The sequence below is a fragment of the Uloborus diversus genome, chromosome 1 (assembly GCF_026930045.1).
Source record: "Uloborus diversus isolate 005 chromosome 1, Udiv.v.3.1, whole genome shotgun sequence".
Lineage (NCBI taxonomy): Eukaryota > Metazoa > Arthropoda > Arachnida > Araneae > Uloboridae > Uloborus > Uloborus diversus.
The window spans coordinates 223,495,906-223,516,773 of NC_072731.1; the positions used below are offsets into that span (position 1 = coordinate 223,495,906).

Genomic DNA, 20,868 nt, shown 5'->3' on the forward strand with positions numbered 1-20,868 from the left:
AGCAGGCATTCAGGGTCTACTCGATAAGAGGTCACTGTGAACTTTCATAAACTTTCCTTTCCCAGAAAATTTTGTCTGACAAGTCTTCAAATTTCGAGTAGTTTTTTGCGAAATATTGCATTAAAAAGATATTCTCATTAGATGTAGTGATGTGGGTAATTAGGAATTTCATTCGGAAAATCGAGAAGTAACCCCATCTGAATAGTATAAAATTGGGGAGCCTCTGCATGTATTACACTAAACAGAATGATACTTACCTATCACGGTCTTTTGATTTTTTGAAGATGGTTCCGTGGATGTTGATGATGATTCAGTTGTTAAAAATTGCTCAGGTTCATTTGATGTAAAACGTTTGCTACATTTTCCCGTTTCAAGCCACCTCTCCATAGCCGCAATCGAATATGTAAAAAAAAGTATTTTTACCAAAATAGGAGCGCTCTTCAGGTCACCTCCCCTCAAGGAGACCAAAAGACCACATGAAATTATCTTTATTTTTGTCGGAACGTCCTTTTATTTTTGTCTTTTTTTTTTTTTTTTCTGGTCATCTTGCGCTTTTTTTTTTGTTGGTCTATCGGAAGTGACATCACAGTATCCAACGTTATGCTGGCTTACGATTTGCTTTTAAAATTGCACGTTAATTTTTAGACTCCTCCTCTTTTTTTTTTCTGTAACGTAACGCTTTTTTGGTCAAATTTGAGATGCCGCAAACACATTTGAGAAACCGGGCTTCGGTAAGGTACTTTGAAGCCACGTGTTGAATAATGTCAAACACATGACACGTCTCCTTTCCCTTTCTACCCCAAACTTAACCTTTGACCAGCAAAGTGGTCTTCTAAATTTTTGTGCATCCTTTGGCCAGGGTGTTGTTGCCAGCTGCAAAAAACCGCCAAAGAGGTCTGGTGTCTCATTTTGTTTGGGTAACATCGGGGTCGCTATAAATTGAAACGAAGCGGCGAAACAAACACTGCAAAATTTGAAACAGAAACCTGGAAGCGCCGAGAAACGAGATAAGAGAGAAAGGGGCAGAAACTCAGATCCCCGTCTGACTTCTGTTGACTTATTAGCACGAGAGTCGTAAAAAAGGGGGGGGGGTTGTCCATATACGCTGGAGACTCGACTATGGATGGTTGACATTGCACTCGGGAGAAGGTGTCCCCTTTCTAGCATCTTCCACTGAAGCTAGTGTGCGCAGAGAGCAGAGCAATGGTTTGTCAATGGAGTTCACTTTCCGACTTTCCGTTCACTATACACATCACCTATTTTGTTTGTTTTTTAGTTCATTTTTTTTTCGATGTTCATTTTGTTTTATTTGATATGAATTAAACATGGTAAATTATGTATTATGCAACTGTTTAAAGTCTTCAAAGCAAAAATAATTTCCCCAAAATAATGAATTTCATCTTGACAATTATCGAGGGGGTCCGATTTTCAAATATTGAGGGGGGTCTGGTCCTCAAATATTGGGGGGGTCCGGACCCCTTAAACCCCCCCCCCTCGGCCACGACGCCCATGCCCTCAGAAAAATTGATGGGAACATCACTGATGCCACATACTGTGTCACCACCAGAATTATAGTACTACTGTGTGAGTTCAATTACTTAAAACCAGGGCTGCGAAGTTGGAAGGAAAATGGCCGACTCCGACCCCGACTCCTGGATTTTGAAACGTCCGACTCCAACTCCAGATTTTTTTAAAAAATTTAAAAAAATTTTTTAATTGTATTTTTTCCACTCCCTCTCTCCCTTCAGGGGAAGGGGGAAAGCCTCTAAACAAAGATTGAAATATTAATTCCTTTTTATGAAAATTTCGCATTTTGTTTTTTATTGTAAACCCAAGACGCATACAATGTTAGAAATTCAATTTAAAAATGAAATTTTCCAATAGTTACAAGTTTAAAAGTGAAATGACTTAAAAATCCCTTTTAAAAAATTTGAAAAGGATTATCTGTAATTTGCCCCCCTTTAATGTTTAACAAATAGATATTGATCAAATCATGTGCTTTAAATTTTTGGAAGCTGTAACTTGAGAGAAAAAAAGCTTTTCTTCTAAATCCAAGTTCTTGAGAGGGGGTGGTTTGCCCTGGGTGATACCCATCTGGTAGATGACACCCAAAGTTAATTTCAGAGTTTATAAAAAATATAAATATTTTAATTCTGAAAATTTTTGCGAATATATTTTAAATTATATTTCATTAATAAAATTTCAACGAAAATAGGGCACATATACGTCAGGAGCTAATTTTACACAAAATGCGGCGCTATACAAATTTGTATGAATAGCTTTTACTATACCTTTTCTTCTTCGCTAAATTTTTAATTTAAATTTTACAGGCTGCTTTAGAATTAACCTTAATATGAAGATTTTAAGATTAACTGCAATTATTGAATGTTGTAATCAAGAAATTATTTACACTTACTTTGTTCCATACTTTTTAGTGAGAACCAAGCTTATAGAAATAGTCTTAATGAAGAAAAAAACATTACATTATTTCATCGAATCTTTTGGATTCATGCTTTCGCGCCAGAACTTCTTTGAATTTGCCGATCACCCTTAAACGTTTCAACCTTAGCTACGGGCCTCGACTTACTAATTTGTTACGTTTCTTTTACTATTTTATAACTGAGATCGAACAAAACACTATTTCTATTTTTATTTGAAAGTGATTACTCGAAAATGTTAGGCAACAAAACCGTTTGCTGACAGTTGCTATTAGTTAAGTTAAAAAGCAAGCAAACTAGGGTACGGCTACAGAAAGTTCAGTAAGCACTCAAGCTAGCTGATTGCCATAATGGCAGTTATTTTCTCATTAGTATCTTTTTATACATGTAATGAACCAATTGGTAGTCAGTTTTTAAAAAATGTAAGGAGAGTCAGTGAAAAGGAAAGAAAAAAAGAAACCCGGATTCGGCATGTTTTCTAACGACTCCGACTCCTTTACCCCAAAATCAGTCGGATTCGGACTCTTCGACTCTGACTCCGACTCCACAGCCCTGCTTAAAACTGCAATCAAGCAAAAAATGCACTTTTTTTTGGATAATGTTTTTGCATGTTTTTGGGCAAGTTTCATAAATTAATGTACAAAGAGTATGTTTGTATGTGTTGAAAATTTGTGTGTGTAGATTATCACTATAGTCCATAAATTAACTACTTAAGCTGTCGATCAAGTAAGAACTACTCATTCATGTCCAGACATTTCTAAGTTATCAAAATTAAAATAATTATTTTAAACTTGAAATATGTTTTTCCAGTATAATATATTATATAGAGCACAATATACGTAATTTAAGAAAATGCAATAAAGTTTTCACATTTTTTATTTCCATTTTAGTGTGTGAATTAGCTTAAAAAATTACTCAATTTCAAAGACCTGTATCTTTTTTACAAACCAAATACACAAAACAATATATATAACATGTATAGTACTTGAATGGAATATTTTCAATTGCCCAAGAAATTTTATTTCTAATTCCATCCGCTTTTGGTTTACAGGCATCTAAAAATGTCACTTTTGTAATTTTTCAATTTTTGAGGAGCTGTAATCTACAAAGGGTGAACAAACACACAGCAACAGTTACATATTCTTATTAGCGTGGTTCCAGTGATTAGTTTTTGCCATATTTCATTTTGTGTTTCCGTCCCCTATGCGAATTATCCCCCTTTGAAATGAGTAAAATTTTTAAATTTGACCTTGAACTTTAACCTGTTGCCATTATTTTAATTTTTAAGTTACAGCCACGTAACTCAGCATGTAAGACTATCACCTTATGCACTTCAACATCAAAGCGTAAAATTAACTGCCATAAATGTAATTCAAACAGATTTTGGCCAAAATCCAAAGGTCTGAAAGTCCCATTCTTGACTACGAAAACCTCTTTTGATGACCTCTAAAAAATCAAAGGTCCAATTAGAGAAAAAATAAAAGTGGTTTTAAACATCTTCCAAATGCAACTTTTAGGGATATGAGTTTCAAAAAAATTAGAAAAATGGTCGAGCGCACCCATCCGTCGAACCTGTATGGATTGACCCAGCTATCACTCACATTCCTTATACTTGAGGCCTTGTTGTGTGCAAATATAAAATTAAATACAGAAGTTTTGAAATGTGATTGTAAATATTTTGATAGTTATTATGGTGAATGAATTTCTAAAATATTTTTCTCAGATTCACATTGCATAAATAATGGTGCATTTAAGCTTAAGAAAATCCATTATTGTGTTACACAGTGTGTAATTTTATGGAGTTTAAAGCTTTTTCCCCTTTCATTGTTGCTTCAGTTATGTTTTAAACCTTTCTCTAAATAATTATTTAATATTAATTGCCCCACACAAAATAAGATTTACTCTGATAGTTTTCTTCATTTTCTTCCTCAAACGAATTACCTTACATTTCCCAAGTGTAAGTCAAGCCTTTAATTTCTTAAATAGAATTTTGGAAGAATCACATTTCTCTGATGAGCTTTTCTTATATTTCAACAAATCTTCGCAAGCTTGGAATCTGAATATATTTATAACTCTGATGTGAATGCTATGTCATGTTTTCAATTAATTGAAATTTATGAATATTGAGATTCTGAACAAAAATCTATATTTTGATAGCTTTCAATAATCAATTTTGATCTTCAAGTTAAAATAATTGTATATTTGAGGGAACTTTAGAAATGTAATTGTATTGGCCTCCCACTCTTCATGTTTAAGTCAATCTATTTCTACGTAACTTTTTTAAAAAGTATTTGACTTATACACTTATATGCACGATATTGGATTTCTGCTGTAGTATAAAATAAAGGTGAATGTGAATTCAATTAATAAAATCTATTTCATTTCATAAAATATTCAGATAAGTGAAAAATGAGCTTTATGGTATGAAAGCTAAATGCTATAAGTAGATTTGTAGGGCATGCTTATGAAGTGCTTAATCTGCAAATCATTTTCTTCTATTATTAAACTTTTAATGAATTTATATCAAATACAGTCACATAACTACAATGATTGCAGAAATGACAATAGTTTATAGTGAATAAAATTGTTAACTTTTAATAATTTTCCACTTTCTTCATTATTAATTTACATATTATTTCATTGAATTAGGACCAAACACATTTGTCATATGCGCTACGAAGTGAAAAATTAGTTGAGCAATTAATTAACTGGTCTTGTTACTAAAAATGATTAAATTCAAAATTCTTTAGTTATTGTTTAGCATAGCTAATATTATGAATAATTAAATCATAAACGCTCACTAAAAGAAACTAAATTTCTAATGAAAATGTAGCTAAGAAAGAGAGTTAAGGAATTGAATTTTTTTATAATTGCATGCTAAAACTGAAAGTAAGTGTTGCATTTCAAAATCAATTGTTTAAAAAAATGAACTCAAAAGAAATTTATAAACAGTTGCTTTTAGGTTTATACTGTTGTCATTTGTTTATTTATTCTGGAACATGTTTGTTATTATTGAATTTTAAATGTATTTTGAAAACTGAAACAGTTTGCTTGAAATTTAGGTTGATACCCATGTGCATGCTGCTTCTTGTATGAACCAAAAGCATTTGTTACGCTATATTAAAAAGTCTATGAAAACTCATGCTGATGATGTGGTACGGATTTGCAATGGAAAGCCTATGACTCTCAAACAGGTTAATATTTTCAATATTGGTGTATACCAAAAAAACATTCACACAAACATTTTTATTGTTTTCAGATTGAAATTCAATATTCTGTTCCCTATTAATATTATTAAACCATTTTTAGCCTACTTTCTGGGAAAAAGTAAAAAAAAAGAAGAAAAAAATCATGAAAGAAGGCTTAATGCATCTTTAAAATATTGATTAAAAAATCAAAAATAGGTAAAATAATAAATAAATAAATATCAAAAAAATTAAAAAATAGAAAGTAGGGTTTTGGGGGAAATGGGTGTCTGTCTGTCTATCTACAAAAAAGCAAAAATATGTTCTCCCTAATGATACTAACAAAAAGAATATTGAAAGTAACTAATTTCAGTAACAGTGAATTGAAAACAGGTTACTTTTCTTGAATAAAATGTTTAAAAAATCAGTATTTACACTCTGCAACTAACCCATTAAAAACAAGTGTTTTAACTATAGAATTATGAAATATGAGCTTTTGAATTATTTTTGTTTAAAATTTATGACATCATAGTTTAATCCAGGAAAAAATTTCCCCACTTTGTTTTGCCTAAAGTTTACATGCATGCTACACAAAAGCAAATGAACTCAGACTCACAAAAATACTAGAACATATTACAACGGAAAAAAAATAATTTGAATTTTGACATCTTGAATTCAAATTATGTTTTTTGCAATCACGAGTGTGTGTATGTAGGCGTGTGGGGGGGGGGGGGGTATGTGTTTTTGTGTGTAGGGGTATGTGTATGTGTGTAGGCATGTGTGTTTGCGTCTGTGTGCAGGCATAAGTGTGTGGGTAGTTGTGTGTATGAATGTGTGTGGGGGAGGGGGTTATGTATATGTGTGTGTAGGCATATGTGTTTGTGTCTGTGTGCAGGCATGAATGTGTGGGTAGTTGTGTATGTGTAGGTGTCTGTATGTATGTATGCGTGTGTGTACGTGTGTGTATGTGTTTGTGTATGTGTGTTTGTGTATGTATGTGTGTGTATGTGTGTGTGCATGCGTGTATGTATGAGTGTAAGTATAGGATATTGACGCAACCCTGGAGATGGCTTTCACTATAGGAGCAGCATCGTGAGGAGCCGGTCGATGGTGATGATGCAGAAGGTGGCGGTGGGAAAATAAAATCATAGGAACATCAAAACAGTCAAATGAAAGCAATAAGCAATCGTGATTGCTCAAAAAAAACTTCAATGTTCCCAAAATTTCAGTCCTCCTGTAAGATTCTAAGAAATAATAAATTTTCAGCAACCTTAGCTTAAAGATGGCAATTTGTATGTCAAATCTCATCTGCCATTTTGGAGCTTTTTTTTTTTTTTGGAGGGTTCCCTGAAACTTGAATGCCGAAAATTTGCATAGTTTAGTTTCAAAAGCATGTCTGCCCTATTATAAAAATTAATCCTTATCAGACATGGTCGGGGGGGGGGGGGGGGGGATTTAAAAAATCAAATCAGTTGACATGAAATGACTCTTATATAGTATGTCTGTGTGTGTAAAGAAGCACTATTAGGTATTATATTTTTCTATTTTTCTAATAAACTTATATTAGCTTACTTATTGTATCATATTTGTCCTAAATTTCATTGTAATTTTATTAGTGTTGCTAATGAGTATTCAATAAAAATTATGTATTTTATCAGGTCTTTGAAACTTTGAATGTTACTACTTATGACATGAGTGTAGATATGCTTGATGTTCATGCTGTAAGTATTTAGTTTCACTTCTGTTTCCTAAAACTAAGCTGCACCAATAGTTGCCGTGAAGTTGCTTGTGATGTTTTGCTTTTGTTTAATGCATTAAGTGATATTTTTTAAATAACTTTTATGTATATTTCTGAGAGATTTTATGCGATTCTAGTATCCCTAAACGAGAATGCTTATTAAATCTTCAGTTGCTGAAAGTATGTTACTAGTTAGAGTTATCTCATTCTCAAAATAGTTCTCTCATTCACATTACTTTTTCATTTTTCAATCTCTACTTGTTACCTAGCTTTTACTTATACTTCAGATTGTAAAGTTGGAATGATTTAACTGCAAAGTTTAACTATGACAGCATATAAAAATCTCTACTGTGGTTCAGTTTAGGGATACAACTAGAGGAATTTGAGTTTGGGAGTTAAAACATCCAAGGAATTCTGGTTTCGACCCATATTATCCTCTCTTGTGAGCACCACTGACTAAAACCTAAAGCACTGCTGACATGATGCCTCATCTCATGGTAGCTCCTAAAGCCTACTGCATGTGTCCAAACAGTTTTATGAATTTTTCAAGTTAAATTCTAAATTACATCAGTTTCTGGAAAATTGACTTATTTTTGTGTCGAAAAATTTCTTTTCCAATTCTAAGTCTGCTGGAAGAAACTAAAGTAGCAGTATGGATAAATTTTATTTCAAGATTTCTGCATGAAATCAGAACTTGCTTGCAACTTATTGGTGGGAGCAGGGGCGGGGGCTGCACGGGGGGGTTGGGGTAAGGGACACCTGTTGGCCCGGGTCAGAACCTGAAGTGCTCCCAATATTTTTAAAACTAGGCATGAAATATAAGGGCGAACAATATTGAGGGGGGGCCCAGAAAAGTCATTTGTGATGGACCCCAAAATTTCTGTCCACGCCCCTGAGGAGGGGTGTATTTTTTACCAAGGCCAAACTGATACAAAATATGCTTCTGATTTTATAGATTTTAGGTCTTATTTGAATGGACACATTATGTGAAGTTTTATTTTCTTATTCTTTTCTGAAAGAAGTAATAAAAGGTAGTTGGTAAGAATGTGACGGCCAGTGCCGGATCTACGATTTCCTGAGTCGGGGATCTCTGGGACAAATCTTAAAACTGCCACCCCTACCCATCTTCCATCAAGTTTTTATGTCAAGTTTTAATGAAAAAAACACTGAAGCAAGGTAAATTGCTGGGCCCCGCCTTGCTCGCCTTAGATCTGACCCTGGTCACAGTTGTGCTTGTGCCATTTGAACAGTTTTGCTGCAAGGAAGATTTATTGTACAAATTTCTTTATACTCAATTGTAGAGGAGTTAGCATTCTCCCAAATTCTGCCATTATGTGTGTACATACTTATGCCCAAGTAAATATGAAGTACTTTTAACTAACCCATGTTTTAAATTGTTTTTTGAATTCTATTATTAAATTTGAAAATTTTCAATTGATATTTTCTTTTTCAGGATAGGAATACTTTTCATCGCTTTGATAAATTTAATGCAAAATATAATCCAATTGGAGAAAGTTGCCTCAGAGAAATTTATCTCAAAAGTGATAATTATGTTGATGGCAAATACTTTGCAGCAATTCTAAAAGTTAGTATATTTAAACTAATTTCTGAATCTTTTGATTAGTGAATTATGTTGCTGTTTTTTTAAATAATATTGGGTTTATTCTTTGAGTAATATGTGAATCTAACATATTGAATGTAGTATTGGTGGACTTTTAATATTTTGATCAGATCGAAAATCTGGTGCCTGTGTGATATGCATGCAGCAATCATATTTAACTATGTGATGCATTTTAATTTTTAAAATCATGTGTTTTTATTATACAGGAAGTAATTAGTGACTTAGAGGAAAGTAAATATCAGAATGCTGAACCACGTTTGTCTATTTATGGTCGAAAAAAAGAAGAATGGGATAAGCTATCAAAATGGGCATACAAGTATGATTTATATTCTGATAATGTCAGATGGCTCATACAAATTCCACGTTTATAGTAAGTGATTATTCATATTTTGCAGTGTTTTTTAATACTGTTTTGATACTGGAGGTAACACATGATTGATTAGATATGCAAAAGTAAATTGAATAAAAATGATAATATTGGAAGCAAATGTTGGGCTTATGCTCTGAGATATTTTCATTGTTATTCTGGGAAAGTTTTCCTGGAAATCTTCTTTCAAATCTTAGAAGTAAAATAATAATACAGTAGTGCCTGTTTATAACAAAATGTAAGGGACCATATTGAAATTTTTATTATAGCCTTATCATTTCATTATAAAACGTTAAATAATAATAGTGTTTCCCTCAGACCAAAAAAGGGACAGGTGCTTTCAGATAAAAGGGCACTTTAATCAATTAGCATGGCACTTTTTAATGAAATTTTGCCACAGAAAAAGTTTTTTTTTTCTTTTTGTATACTATGTGCATACAAAACACAAGTATTATTCAATAGTATTTTCTTCTATTGAATAATACTTGTGCATGAAAAATTTTTTTAGTGTTTAATTTTAAAAAATATGCTAAAATCTGAGAAAATTCAGATTTTTAATTTGAATCAAATTTTAGTGGATAAGGGAAGCAATGGAATTTTGTTTCAAAGCAAGGTTTTTTGTGATAAACCTATGTTAAAACTTTAAAAGTGCAAGGAGGGCACAGTGCTCTCCTAAAAATGCTAAGGGGGGGGGGATACTACACATGAAGGGGAATTTAAGCTATTACAATACAGTTATAAATTTACTGAATGCTTCACTATAAATGGTTGTGACAATATCTTGAATGTTTAATCTTAAAATTCACAAATAATACATTTAACTTCCCTAAACTTTTCCACGTCTGACATGCTTAATGAGACCCTCTCACAAACCATATACAGGTTTTTACGTTTTGGAGTTTATAACATCTATCCTCTGTGTGCAATTATGTCAAATAAAAGAAAATGTTGCCGGATCAGTTGTACATAAATTGTATTTTTGGTATAATCATGTTAATATGCTAATTTCCATTGCGTCTCTGTATTTTGAACCAGTTAATGATTTTGCTGCTATCTTCTTTTTTGATTTGACATTATTATTATGTGTTTATAAAAAAAAATTCCGTTTTCTAGGCCTAAATTGACCATTTTCTAAACTTCTTGCTTACTTAGTTTGTTAAGATACACTAAGTGTCCAAAAAAAAGTCACGGTCGAACTTTAAACGTTCCAATTTTGGAAGAAGGTGATTCGATGAGTATTACAGATATTTGCATAAATCTTTGCTCGAGGCAAGCTTAAAATTCGGGCGTTGCACTAGAAGACTGTTCAGTTCGAAGTAAGCATGGCTGGAATCGGTAGTTGTGTTCGAGGAAGTGATGTAACAGAGTTCAAAAAGGGGCAAATTGTTGGCCTGTACCAAAGTGGGACAAAATGCAAAGACATAGTTGAAATTGGTGGTATAGGATTGCGAACTGTTCAACGCATTATTAAAAGGTGGAAAGATGGCGGAGATGCTACCTGTTCGCGACATCTTTGTGGTCGTAAATCCATTCTGGACGAACGTGACCGGCGTTCTCTTAAGCGAACAGTGAAGAAAAATCGCAAGAAATCGACCATTCAACTCACAGCACTCTTCAACGAGGGAAGTAAAACAACTTCCAAGTGCATAATGCGATGAGAACTTCAAAAATCGGGACTAAGAAGTCAGTGCCATTAATCGAAGAAAGAGACCGCAATTTGTAAAAGAGCATAAAAATTTTACTGTTAATGATTGGGGAAAGGTCCATGTGGGTCCGATGAGTCAAGATTTACGCTCTTTCAAAATGACGGATGCGTTAGGGTTCGAAGAGAACCACGCGAAGCAATAGGCCCTACATGTCTCGTTCCCACTGTGCACTCTTTCGGAGGCAGTGTAATGATCTGGGGTTGTTTCTGTTCATCTGCACTAGGCTCTGCTGCATTGTGCACCAACCAAATGAAGTCTTCACAGTACTTAAACATCTTGGATGATCATGTTGTGCCATCTATGGACTTTTTATTTTCCTGACGGTAGTGGTGTATTCCAAGATGATAACGCCAGAGTACACCAGGCTACAATTGTTAAATCTTGGTTCGATGAGCACGATGCATCATTTCAACACATGATTTGGCCACCATAAAGTCCAGACCTCCATCCAATTGAGAATCTGTGGGACGTATTCGAAAAGGATTTAAGATCACACATCACACTTCCTTCATCTATCGAACGTTAAGGAGACCTCTTGATGGAGTTGTGGGCAAAAATAAAAACAGATACTCTACAAAAGCTCACTCAAGCAATGCCACAGCGTATGAAAGCTGTAACACGCGCAAAAGGTGGTCCAACCAAATATTAAGGCATGTGACTTTTTTTTTGGACACATAGTGTATTTATGCACATTGTTATGCTCTATTTTCTATACACTGAAAAAGAGGTTCCATATTACTCTGAAATACATGCAGATAGTTTTAATTGAAATATGTGTGTTACCCATTGTTTCACTTTATGCTACAGATGGCACAAAGCTTATCATTTCCAATCATTATGGCAGTCCTTGCTAACTTAACCAACTCTATATCTCTTAAGAATGACTAAATCTAACCCACTTCAATCTCTACTAATAATAAAGCTGAAAATCTCTCTGTCTGGATTTCTGTCCGGATCTCTGTGACGCACATAGCGCCTAAACCGTTTGGCCGATTTTCACGAAATTTGGCACGGAATTAGTTAGTAGCATGGGGGTGTGCACCTGGAAGCGATTTTTCGAAAATTCAATTTTGTTCTTTTTCTATTCCATTTTTAAAAACATTTTACCCCGTAAATTATAATAACGTGGAAGAGTAAATTACGAAATTATCATAACGTGGAACTGTAACATGGGCGAGCAAATGAACATGGCAAATTGGCAAGAAATTCATCATCCATTATTTGTAAATAAATATACAGGGGAACCAAATGACCTTTTAATTTTTCTACTACGGGCAAAGCCGTGCGGGTACCGCTAGTAGAATATAAAACTTTCCTAAAACACCATTTCTGCCCCATTTCGTCAAAATATATGTATCTTTGTAAAAAATTTAATGCTTTGGAGATTTTTAATTTTTTATATTTTTTTTTGCTATATTGGATGATTTGAGTAAAATTTCAGAAATTTTCAACGTTTTTATTATAATAATTTTTTTTAAAAAGTTAGTTGAATGCTATTCTAAATTTTATATTTTCAGTAAATTTGTATGAATTTTGATTTCCAATCTAAAATTTCACAACTTTTTTTTAGTGATATTTATCGGTCAAACAACTTAGTGCAAAATTTTCAACAGATTTTGGAAAATTTATTTTTACCTCTCTTTGAAGTAACATGCAAACCATCGAGTCACCCGGAACTGCATTTGTTTCTCCAGTATGTAAGTATGAACTTAAATTATGCAAATATCATTACCCTGGATTCATTGCTTTAGTGCAGGGGTTGGCAACCTTTTGTCAAGAGTGGGCCTCAATAGAAGAAAGGAAAGGAGATCTGGGCCGGATGGAGTTTAATGAACAATTAGTATCATTCAATTACGTAATTCGAATAATAAATAATCCTCTTTATTATTACATTTTTTTCAATACATAGAAAAGAAATGAATTTAGTATTGTAAAAAGGAAAAAAATGAAGAAAATAATGTTATTGAGTGGACTTAAGCAGATTTTTTTTTCTAGAGATAAGTTCAGTTTTGATTAATAAGTAAACTAAAAATTAATAGAGCAGCGCTGTTTAGTGACTTGAACTGTATCTAGTCAAGTACTTATAAATAATAATTTGTTTACATTATTCCTCGATGGATGAAAAATAAGATGCATTTTCTAAACTAAAGAATTTCTCTACATTTTGTTTAGTTTTTATCTGACATTTTTCTCCCTTTTCATAAGCAGATCAGATAAACATATAATGTGGACGTTATGTAGCCTGCGGCGTTAGACATCCAACTCTTTCTCTTATGTATGTTATGTTTAATTTGAGCACACAATTGTATTCAACAATAAGATTAATTAGATAGAACAATAGAATATTTTACGTGATTTCTGGTTTCTTTCAATTTTGTTTCCGTATGGTTCCATTTGTTGTGTCTATACAAATAATTTCAGTAAATGTTGTATACTGTTTATTTAAGTACACAAATGCATGAATGACTAAAAGTCTTAGTCTAACTAAATAAAAATTGCTGTTTAAAAAGTAATTAGGTATTATTGTTCTTGCATACTTTAATATTCAATCCTTTTAAGTGTTTCAACTATACTTCTGAAAAAAAAAAAAAAAAAAAAACTATCGAAAGATCAATTTTTAAATCAGAATCTTTTCATTTAATTTTTGTAAAGTGACACACCATTAACAAATGGTTATTACTTGTAATTTAGTGTAAGCATATAATCCCCCCCCCCCTTTTCACTATGCCATTTTATTTTATCATTTAAACCATTTAAACTTTCCATTGATGAGACTTTATTTTTATCTCTTAACCCTCTATGACCTTCTGTTTATTTAAGGTGATTGGATTTGATTCAGTGGATGATGAATCTAAACCAGAAAATCCAGTTTTTGATAAAGATGTACCTACTCCCATGGAGTGGACTGACCCTGAAAATCCTCCGTATTCTTATTATCTCTATTATATGTATGCCAACATCTGTACTCTAAATCAACTTAGGAGGTATTTTGCAATAATTTATTACATTTTAATTTCAAGTTGATATGTATGTTTTTTTCTTTTCTTCTTTTTTTTACTGAGGTAGTATTTTGATTGACTTGTTTATCATATGCCCCCCGCCAGTTCTTAAACAGTGATTTTTTAAATGCATTATTTTTTTAGCTTCAAGCCTACACATAACAAGAAATTTTTACCATGTTCAACATTAATAAAAAAAAATATTACTCTGAAAAAAAAAGAGTTATCTCAATTATTCTAAAATGTTTTGTTGTATTTATCTTGCAAAAAATAAGTAATTGTTTATGATGTGTAATTTAAGAAATGTGTGTATTTTTTACAGAGCCAGAGGATTAAACACATTTTATCTTCGACCACATTGTGGAGAAGCTGGCCCAATACAGCATTTAACAACAGGTTATCTTCTGAGCGAAAATATTTCTCATGGTTTATTATTACGAAAGGTAATAGTTTTACAAAATTAAGTATATTTAATGATATTCCTTCTGTAAGTACAATTATTCTTTGAATGTACTGTTCAAATATATTATTATGTTAAAATATTAAAATTTTCTTTTGGACAAACAGATTAACTATAATTTAAACCTTCACATGTTATTCAGGACTCAATTAAGTACATTTACTTGGTAACTTATTTAAGATATTTTGACAGAGAAGCCAAAAAGATTTAACTTTGACCTTTTTTTTATGTTTTCCAATCTGAAATACTTTATCAAAACAATTGAACTCTTTTATATTTATTTATTTTTCAAAATTATGCATCTTTGACTTGCCAGCTGGCTTAACCTTCCGACACAAAATTTCTAGCACAATTTAAATCATGCTCTTTTTGCAAATTAAATATAATTTGTCTCTGTTTAAATTGCAATGAAATTTAATTTTTCATTTTTTGAGTTTGTTATCCAGATCAATTCATGCCATTTCTGATGAAAAAATAAAAAGACATGAACAATGCTCGTAAAATGTGCTGCTTACTCCCCTGTGTTAAAATACAAAGTAAAATTTTGCTAGGTCTTATGAAATTTTTTTTATTTATCATTGCATATTGAGTCCTGAATCTTGAGGGGTTAAAATCATTATTGTATCCACATCAGTGGCGGTTCGTGCCTTGAAAAAGTGAGGGGGCCAGATCCTGTGTGCACTAAACCCCCCCCCCCTCCCCAGTTTTTTGAAAAAAATTTTTTTTTTCTTTTTTTAATATATTTTTTTTTAATTTAAACTTTCTTAAAATAATTATGTGTGTTAAATAAATAAACAGAAATTTATTTTAAACACAGGACAAGCTACAAAATATTTAAACTACATACTAAGTAAATCCGGAAAGATACTATCATGTTTATGCCCATGATTGCCGGCAGGGTGGTGCACTTTCACCCCCTGACATTAAAAAATAAAATTTGATTAATCAGATAGGGAAAAGCTACAAAATACACAACGAAAATTATTAATCTCATGTCCAGTACGCCTCCCTTGCAGCACTGGTAAGGAGCTGCATTGGGGTGGGGGGGGGGGGGGGGCACTTTCACACCCTGGCTTTTCAAAGTAAAGAAATTTTTAAAAGCAATATTAATCGAAGATTTTTAATCCTAACATTATTTTTAATCTTTTAATAACTAATTATTTCGAACGAGTAAAATTAATTTTATTTTAAGCAAGGCTAAATTAGAAAAGTGTGAAAGTATTGTGGTTAGAGAAATATGTAAAAATTATAAATTAACTTTCACAAAGATTTGTGAAAATACATCTGAGTATTCGCTTTAAAATAAATAAAATACAAATAGATAAACTAAACTTAAAAAAACTAAAAATAAATGAATTAAAAATCTGGTAAAAAAATTCTTAGCGATTTACATATGGGCTTATGAATCTGCCGACGCCCATGGACCAGATTCAGAATTTTTATGCAGACAAAGAAAAATATAGTGAACTCTTTTTATTTTCTTCAAATTATTGATAACTTGTCACATTTCTACAAGAGCAGTAATTTAAAACAAGTAATAATTCCGATGTAACAATGGGAAGACATTTTTTGAATAAAAAAATAACCTTATAACGATAAATGCACATACAACACAACGCACAACAATGGCGCAACTAGAAAATAACTTTTAAGGTGAGGGGGCTGTAGCATACTAGAAAAAAAACCTCATCAATTTGATTGATTTGATTTGCTCATCAAAACTCTCAATTTTGAAACTTGTAGTTTTAAAAACGCAATTTTAGGTGATGTTAGGGAAAGAGCGGTACAGGGGACTTCGCGAAAATTTTTAGAAATTGAAGCCTTAAAATGCGGTCATAGGCCATATTTATTGACGTTAGGGTAAGGGATGGAGCTCCGGGCCTCTCCTTGATCTTTTTTTTTTTTTTTTTTGAAAAGTAAATACAAATCAATTTCTCATCTCCCTCCAATTTTTAGAAACTGCAGCTCCAAAAAACGCAGTTGTAGACGAACTTTGAAGATTTTTAAGGGGTCCTGGAGCTCTCCCCTGGAATTTTTTCCGTAATTGAAGTCCTAAAATCGGCCTAATGAAAAGAAAAAAATTCTTCGTATAATCCGCGGATATCACGAGTTCAAAAAAAAAAAAAAAAATGAAGTCTTGATTTAACATACAATTTTAGCAATCTAAATTAAAAATGTGTAGAAGTAATAACTTTTGAGGTACATTAAAAACTAGTATAAAAAATAACGATTTCTTCTCTAAATTGAAGTAACAGTTAGCTAATTACTTGAAGACGAAGAGCAAACGGCATAGTCTTGTGCAAATAAAGGCTTCTACCTTTACTGCTGTTTATTTTACATAACCTGAATTGCGTAAGAAGAACATTCAAGCTATGTAAAATAAGCAACATACAGGCAGGGTAACGGTCTTTACGAATCTTGCTGGTGTTGACTGGAAAAAAAAAACACACAGGTAATCCGCACGTCATTAATTTTACTTTTTCAACAGATATTCCGGGGATTATCAGCAAAAAAATACGGTACAGTCCATTTTTTTAAACTTCAAGCCCGTACACAAAAAAAAATAAATAAAAATAATAAAAATAATAATATGTAAAAAATTGTCTGAAAAAAGTGAGGGGGCCCGGGCCCCTCCCACGAGCCACCACTGATCCACGTTAAGTGAAAGAAATGTCTTTGAGCGTAATAAATGGTTTTAGAAATCTCACTTGTAAGCTGTACAGACGACTCCCGCTACAACGCGATTCGACTTACACGAAAAGGCTATAACGAGAATTTTTCACGAGTAACGAATTTTAGAGCTAATAGAAATTCCTCGTCGACAACACGAGTTTTTTTTGGAAGGAAGTATTGGCTTCGTTATTGGCTACTAAATATTGATTTCATGAATGTTATTACATCCCTTTAGCATCACTAATAGTGAAAGTTCTCACGCCAACCTAGTCTACATATCACTGTTAGTGCATCAAAAAACCACACGGCATCTTTCTTTTTCTTTTTTTTTTCATTCTAATTATTAAAGTTGATGAAATATAATGATACCTTAGTGCGCTGTTTCATCCAAAGTTTGAAGATGAAAAGAAATGAAAGTTTTTGCCAAAAAAAAAAAAAAAAAGGTTAACATTCTAGATATGCTTGAACAACTACAAAACGTCAATGGTAGCACGACATAAGCAAAAGCATGAGTGAATCTTCCATACGTACAATCAAAAGTCAAAACACAAAGATATCCATAAAAGCTCAGAACTTAGTTTCAATATTTAAGCTTGCAGAGTAGTGTCTAAGCAAAGTACATATGTATTATGAAAATGGAAGCTGCTCTTGTACTGTGGATTAAAAAGATTAGAAAGAGAGGCTGTTGCCATAAATGGAAATGTAAAAAAGAAAAGTCGAAGCAATTGTATTTAAAAATGTATTAAAAAAGAATAACGATCTGATCATTTAGCGTAAATCATCACCATCTTTATTTTGCAACTCATGAATATTATTACTGTATTTACTGCACAGTATTATTATAGTGCAGCATTTTGTTATTACTACATACTGTGTGTGCCGTGTTGTTTTATTTTATGTCTTTCTCTCCCATTGATCATTCATTTTGTGCATCTTAAAAGTATTTTATGTTGAGCAAAACGTTTATTTTTTATTTTTTAAAAACTGTAAAAGTTTAGTTCTTCATGTAAGAAACTGTAGTGTATAGTTGAGGAATGCTTTAAATCAGTTTAAGGGGTGTTTAACAGTGTCTAAAAGAACTTGGTATGTTTCCAAAAAAAATTGTATACGTACATTGTTCTACAACGCGAAATATCGACTTACACGAGGAGTCTTGGAACGCATCCTCGCGTAAGTCGGGACTCGACTGTATTGTTCCCATAAATATTGTTCCAACTATAAATGAATTGCCTTCCCCAAGCCTATCAACTATCAATCTATTTGGAGAATAATTTTACAAGAATTTTCTTGAATGAGGACCAAACTGAAAATAAAATGAAGTTTAAGCAAGAAAATATTAACCTTGTCAGTATTAAAATTAAATTGTAATTTCTTGAAAAAAAAGATAACTTTGTTTGTAAAAAAATCTTTTTTAAAATAAAAACTAATGCCATTTTGTGCAAAAATTTTTGGTGTGGGAACAAAGATATCTATGTTTTTTATTCTTTGCCATACATGACATTTTACTTTTCTATCATTGATGAAGTTTACTTTCTGCTCTTATTTAATTAACAGCAATTTGTGACACTTGACACATTATGGTATCTTTATCATTCAAGGAACTAAATGAATACAATATTGTTAATAATTGTAGTCTTATGCTTGAAATAGCTTATGACTTGGTACTTAAAATTAGATTACTTCATAATCTTTGTTCTTGAAGATAATTGGCATTTCTTTCGCAAAATAAAGTTTAAAAAGTTAAATAATAAAATACAAAATCTTTTTAAAAATAAACACAGACACACAATAAATGAGACTGTTATGGAACTCTACGAGGGTAAATAGTGAAATGGTGAAATTGTGAGACATGCATAATTAGTTTTTCACTAATTAAACTTCATTGGAAACAGGGTTATTAGTTATCTTAAAATCTGTTTGAAAAATTATCTGGAGCAGGATTGATTTTATGTTAATTGTAGTTTCTTTATTTTAATCATTTAAAAATCTTGAAAAATGAAAGTTGGTTGTATAGAAAATATTTTCTCTTGCTGTGTGTTCTGCATAACAAAACAGGTTTACTGCATAACTTATATTGAATGCTGGTTGCTGGGAGTAGATAAGTGTCTATGTAGGAGGCAGGTCAGTGTTTGGAAGTTTTAAATTTGCTTCCCTGTACAAATTATCATTGATATTCATACTATAGAAAAATATAAATTTTTGTAGCCAAGATTGGGCTACATTATTTTGGGCCATATTATTGCTTAAATTGTAATAGATTATTGTTTAATTGTAGAACAAAACAAATCTTACGATTTTGTCGCCTCTAATATTTTATTTTAACTCTTTAGGTTCCAGTTCTCCAGTACTTATATTACTTAGCTCAAGTAGGCATTGCAATGTCACCGCTGAGCAACAACTCTTTGTTTCTGAATTATCATAGAAACCCTCTGCCTGAATACTTAAGTAGGGGTTTGTGTGTATCTCTCTCTACTGATGATCCTTTACAGTTCCACTTTACTAAGGTCAGTTAAATTATTCGATTATCTTTTTATTTTTATTTTTTAATAATAAATACTTTTTAGAGTTGCTAGTATTTTATTTATCAATCTTTTTTTTAAACCATTTTTTACCAAAATTGTTGTAATTTTAAGATGTGTGTAAGTTTAATGAGTGTGTTGCATAATTAAACACAATCTAGAATTTGCTCATAATTATGCTTTGAATACTTCCTTAACAAACATTATTTTAAAAAGCTTTTGGAAAATCCTTATTTTTTCCTAAAAGTTTTGAAAATGCAAAACAATATGTAAGGAGTAGAAAATGCCGGTATATATAGAATGGAAAAATTTTCATTCTTTGAACAAGTGTTGCCTTATTTAGACTTGTAACAGGACACAATCTATTCAAATTGGTTATCCTCAGAGTCCAAACTGCTTTATTTGTGGGGAGCATGAAATCTCCCTACAAATAAAGCAGTGTTCCCCACTGTATTAGTTGTAGGGAGGCTTTTTACTATTAATAAAGCTGAAAGTCTCTCTGTCTGGATCTCTGTCTGTCTGTCTGGATATCTGTGACGGGCATAGTACCTAAACCATTCGACCGATTTTCACGAAATTTGGCACAGAATTAGTTTGTAGCATGGGGGGTGCACCTCGCAGCGATTTTTTGAAAACTCGATTTTGTTCTTTTTCTATTCCAATTTTAAGAACATTTACCCAAGCAAAATTATCATAAGATGGACGAGTAAATTATCAAGTTATCATAACGCGGAAAGGTAACATGGGCAAGCCAATTGGCGAGAAATTCATCATATATTACTTGTAAATATACAGGGGAACCAAAAGACCTTTTAATTTTCTACCACAGGTAAAGCCGTGCGGGTACCACTAGTCTTTATTTTTACTAATAATAAAGCTGAAAGTCTCTCTGTCTGGATCTCTCTCTCTCTGTCTGTCAGGATCTCGCTCTCTGTCTGTCTGGATCTCTCTGTCTGTCTGGATCTCTCTCTCTCTGTCTGTCTGGATCTCTCTCTCTCTCTGTCTGTCTGGATCTCTCTCTCTGTCTGTCTGGATCTCTCTCTCTCTGTCTGGCTGGATCTCTCTCTCTGTCTGTCTGGATCTCTCTCTCTGTCTGTCTGGATCTCTCTCTCTGTCTAGATTTTTGTCTGTCAGGATCTCTGTGACGCGCATAGCGCCTAGA

The 20,868-nt window shown here is 32.4% G+C and overlaps 1 protein-coding gene across 1 annotated transcript in view; it reads left to right on the forward strand.

Annotated features, from left to right (window-relative positions):
* Positions 1-20,868, forward strand: part of LOC129234176 (AMP deaminase 2-like) — a 65,056-nt gene that overhangs the window by 37,390 nt on the left and 6,798 nt on the right. Inside the window, exons 7-14 of the mRNA XM_054868087.1 lie at positions 5,501-5,632; positions 7,282-7,344; positions 8,815-8,946; positions 9,189-9,352; positions 12,626-12,752; positions 13,876-14,039; positions 14,377-14,497; positions 19,518-19,691. Of these exons, the coding sequence (XP_054724062.1) occupies positions 5,501-5,632; positions 7,282-7,344; positions 8,815-8,946; positions 9,189-9,352; positions 12,626-12,752; positions 13,876-14,039; positions 14,377-14,497; positions 19,518-19,691 (1,077 nt within the window). The remainder of the gene's footprint in view (positions 1-5,500; positions 5,633-7,281; positions 7,345-8,814; positions 8,947-9,188; positions 9,353-12,625; positions 12,753-13,875; positions 14,040-14,376; positions 14,498-19,517; positions 19,692-20,868) is intronic.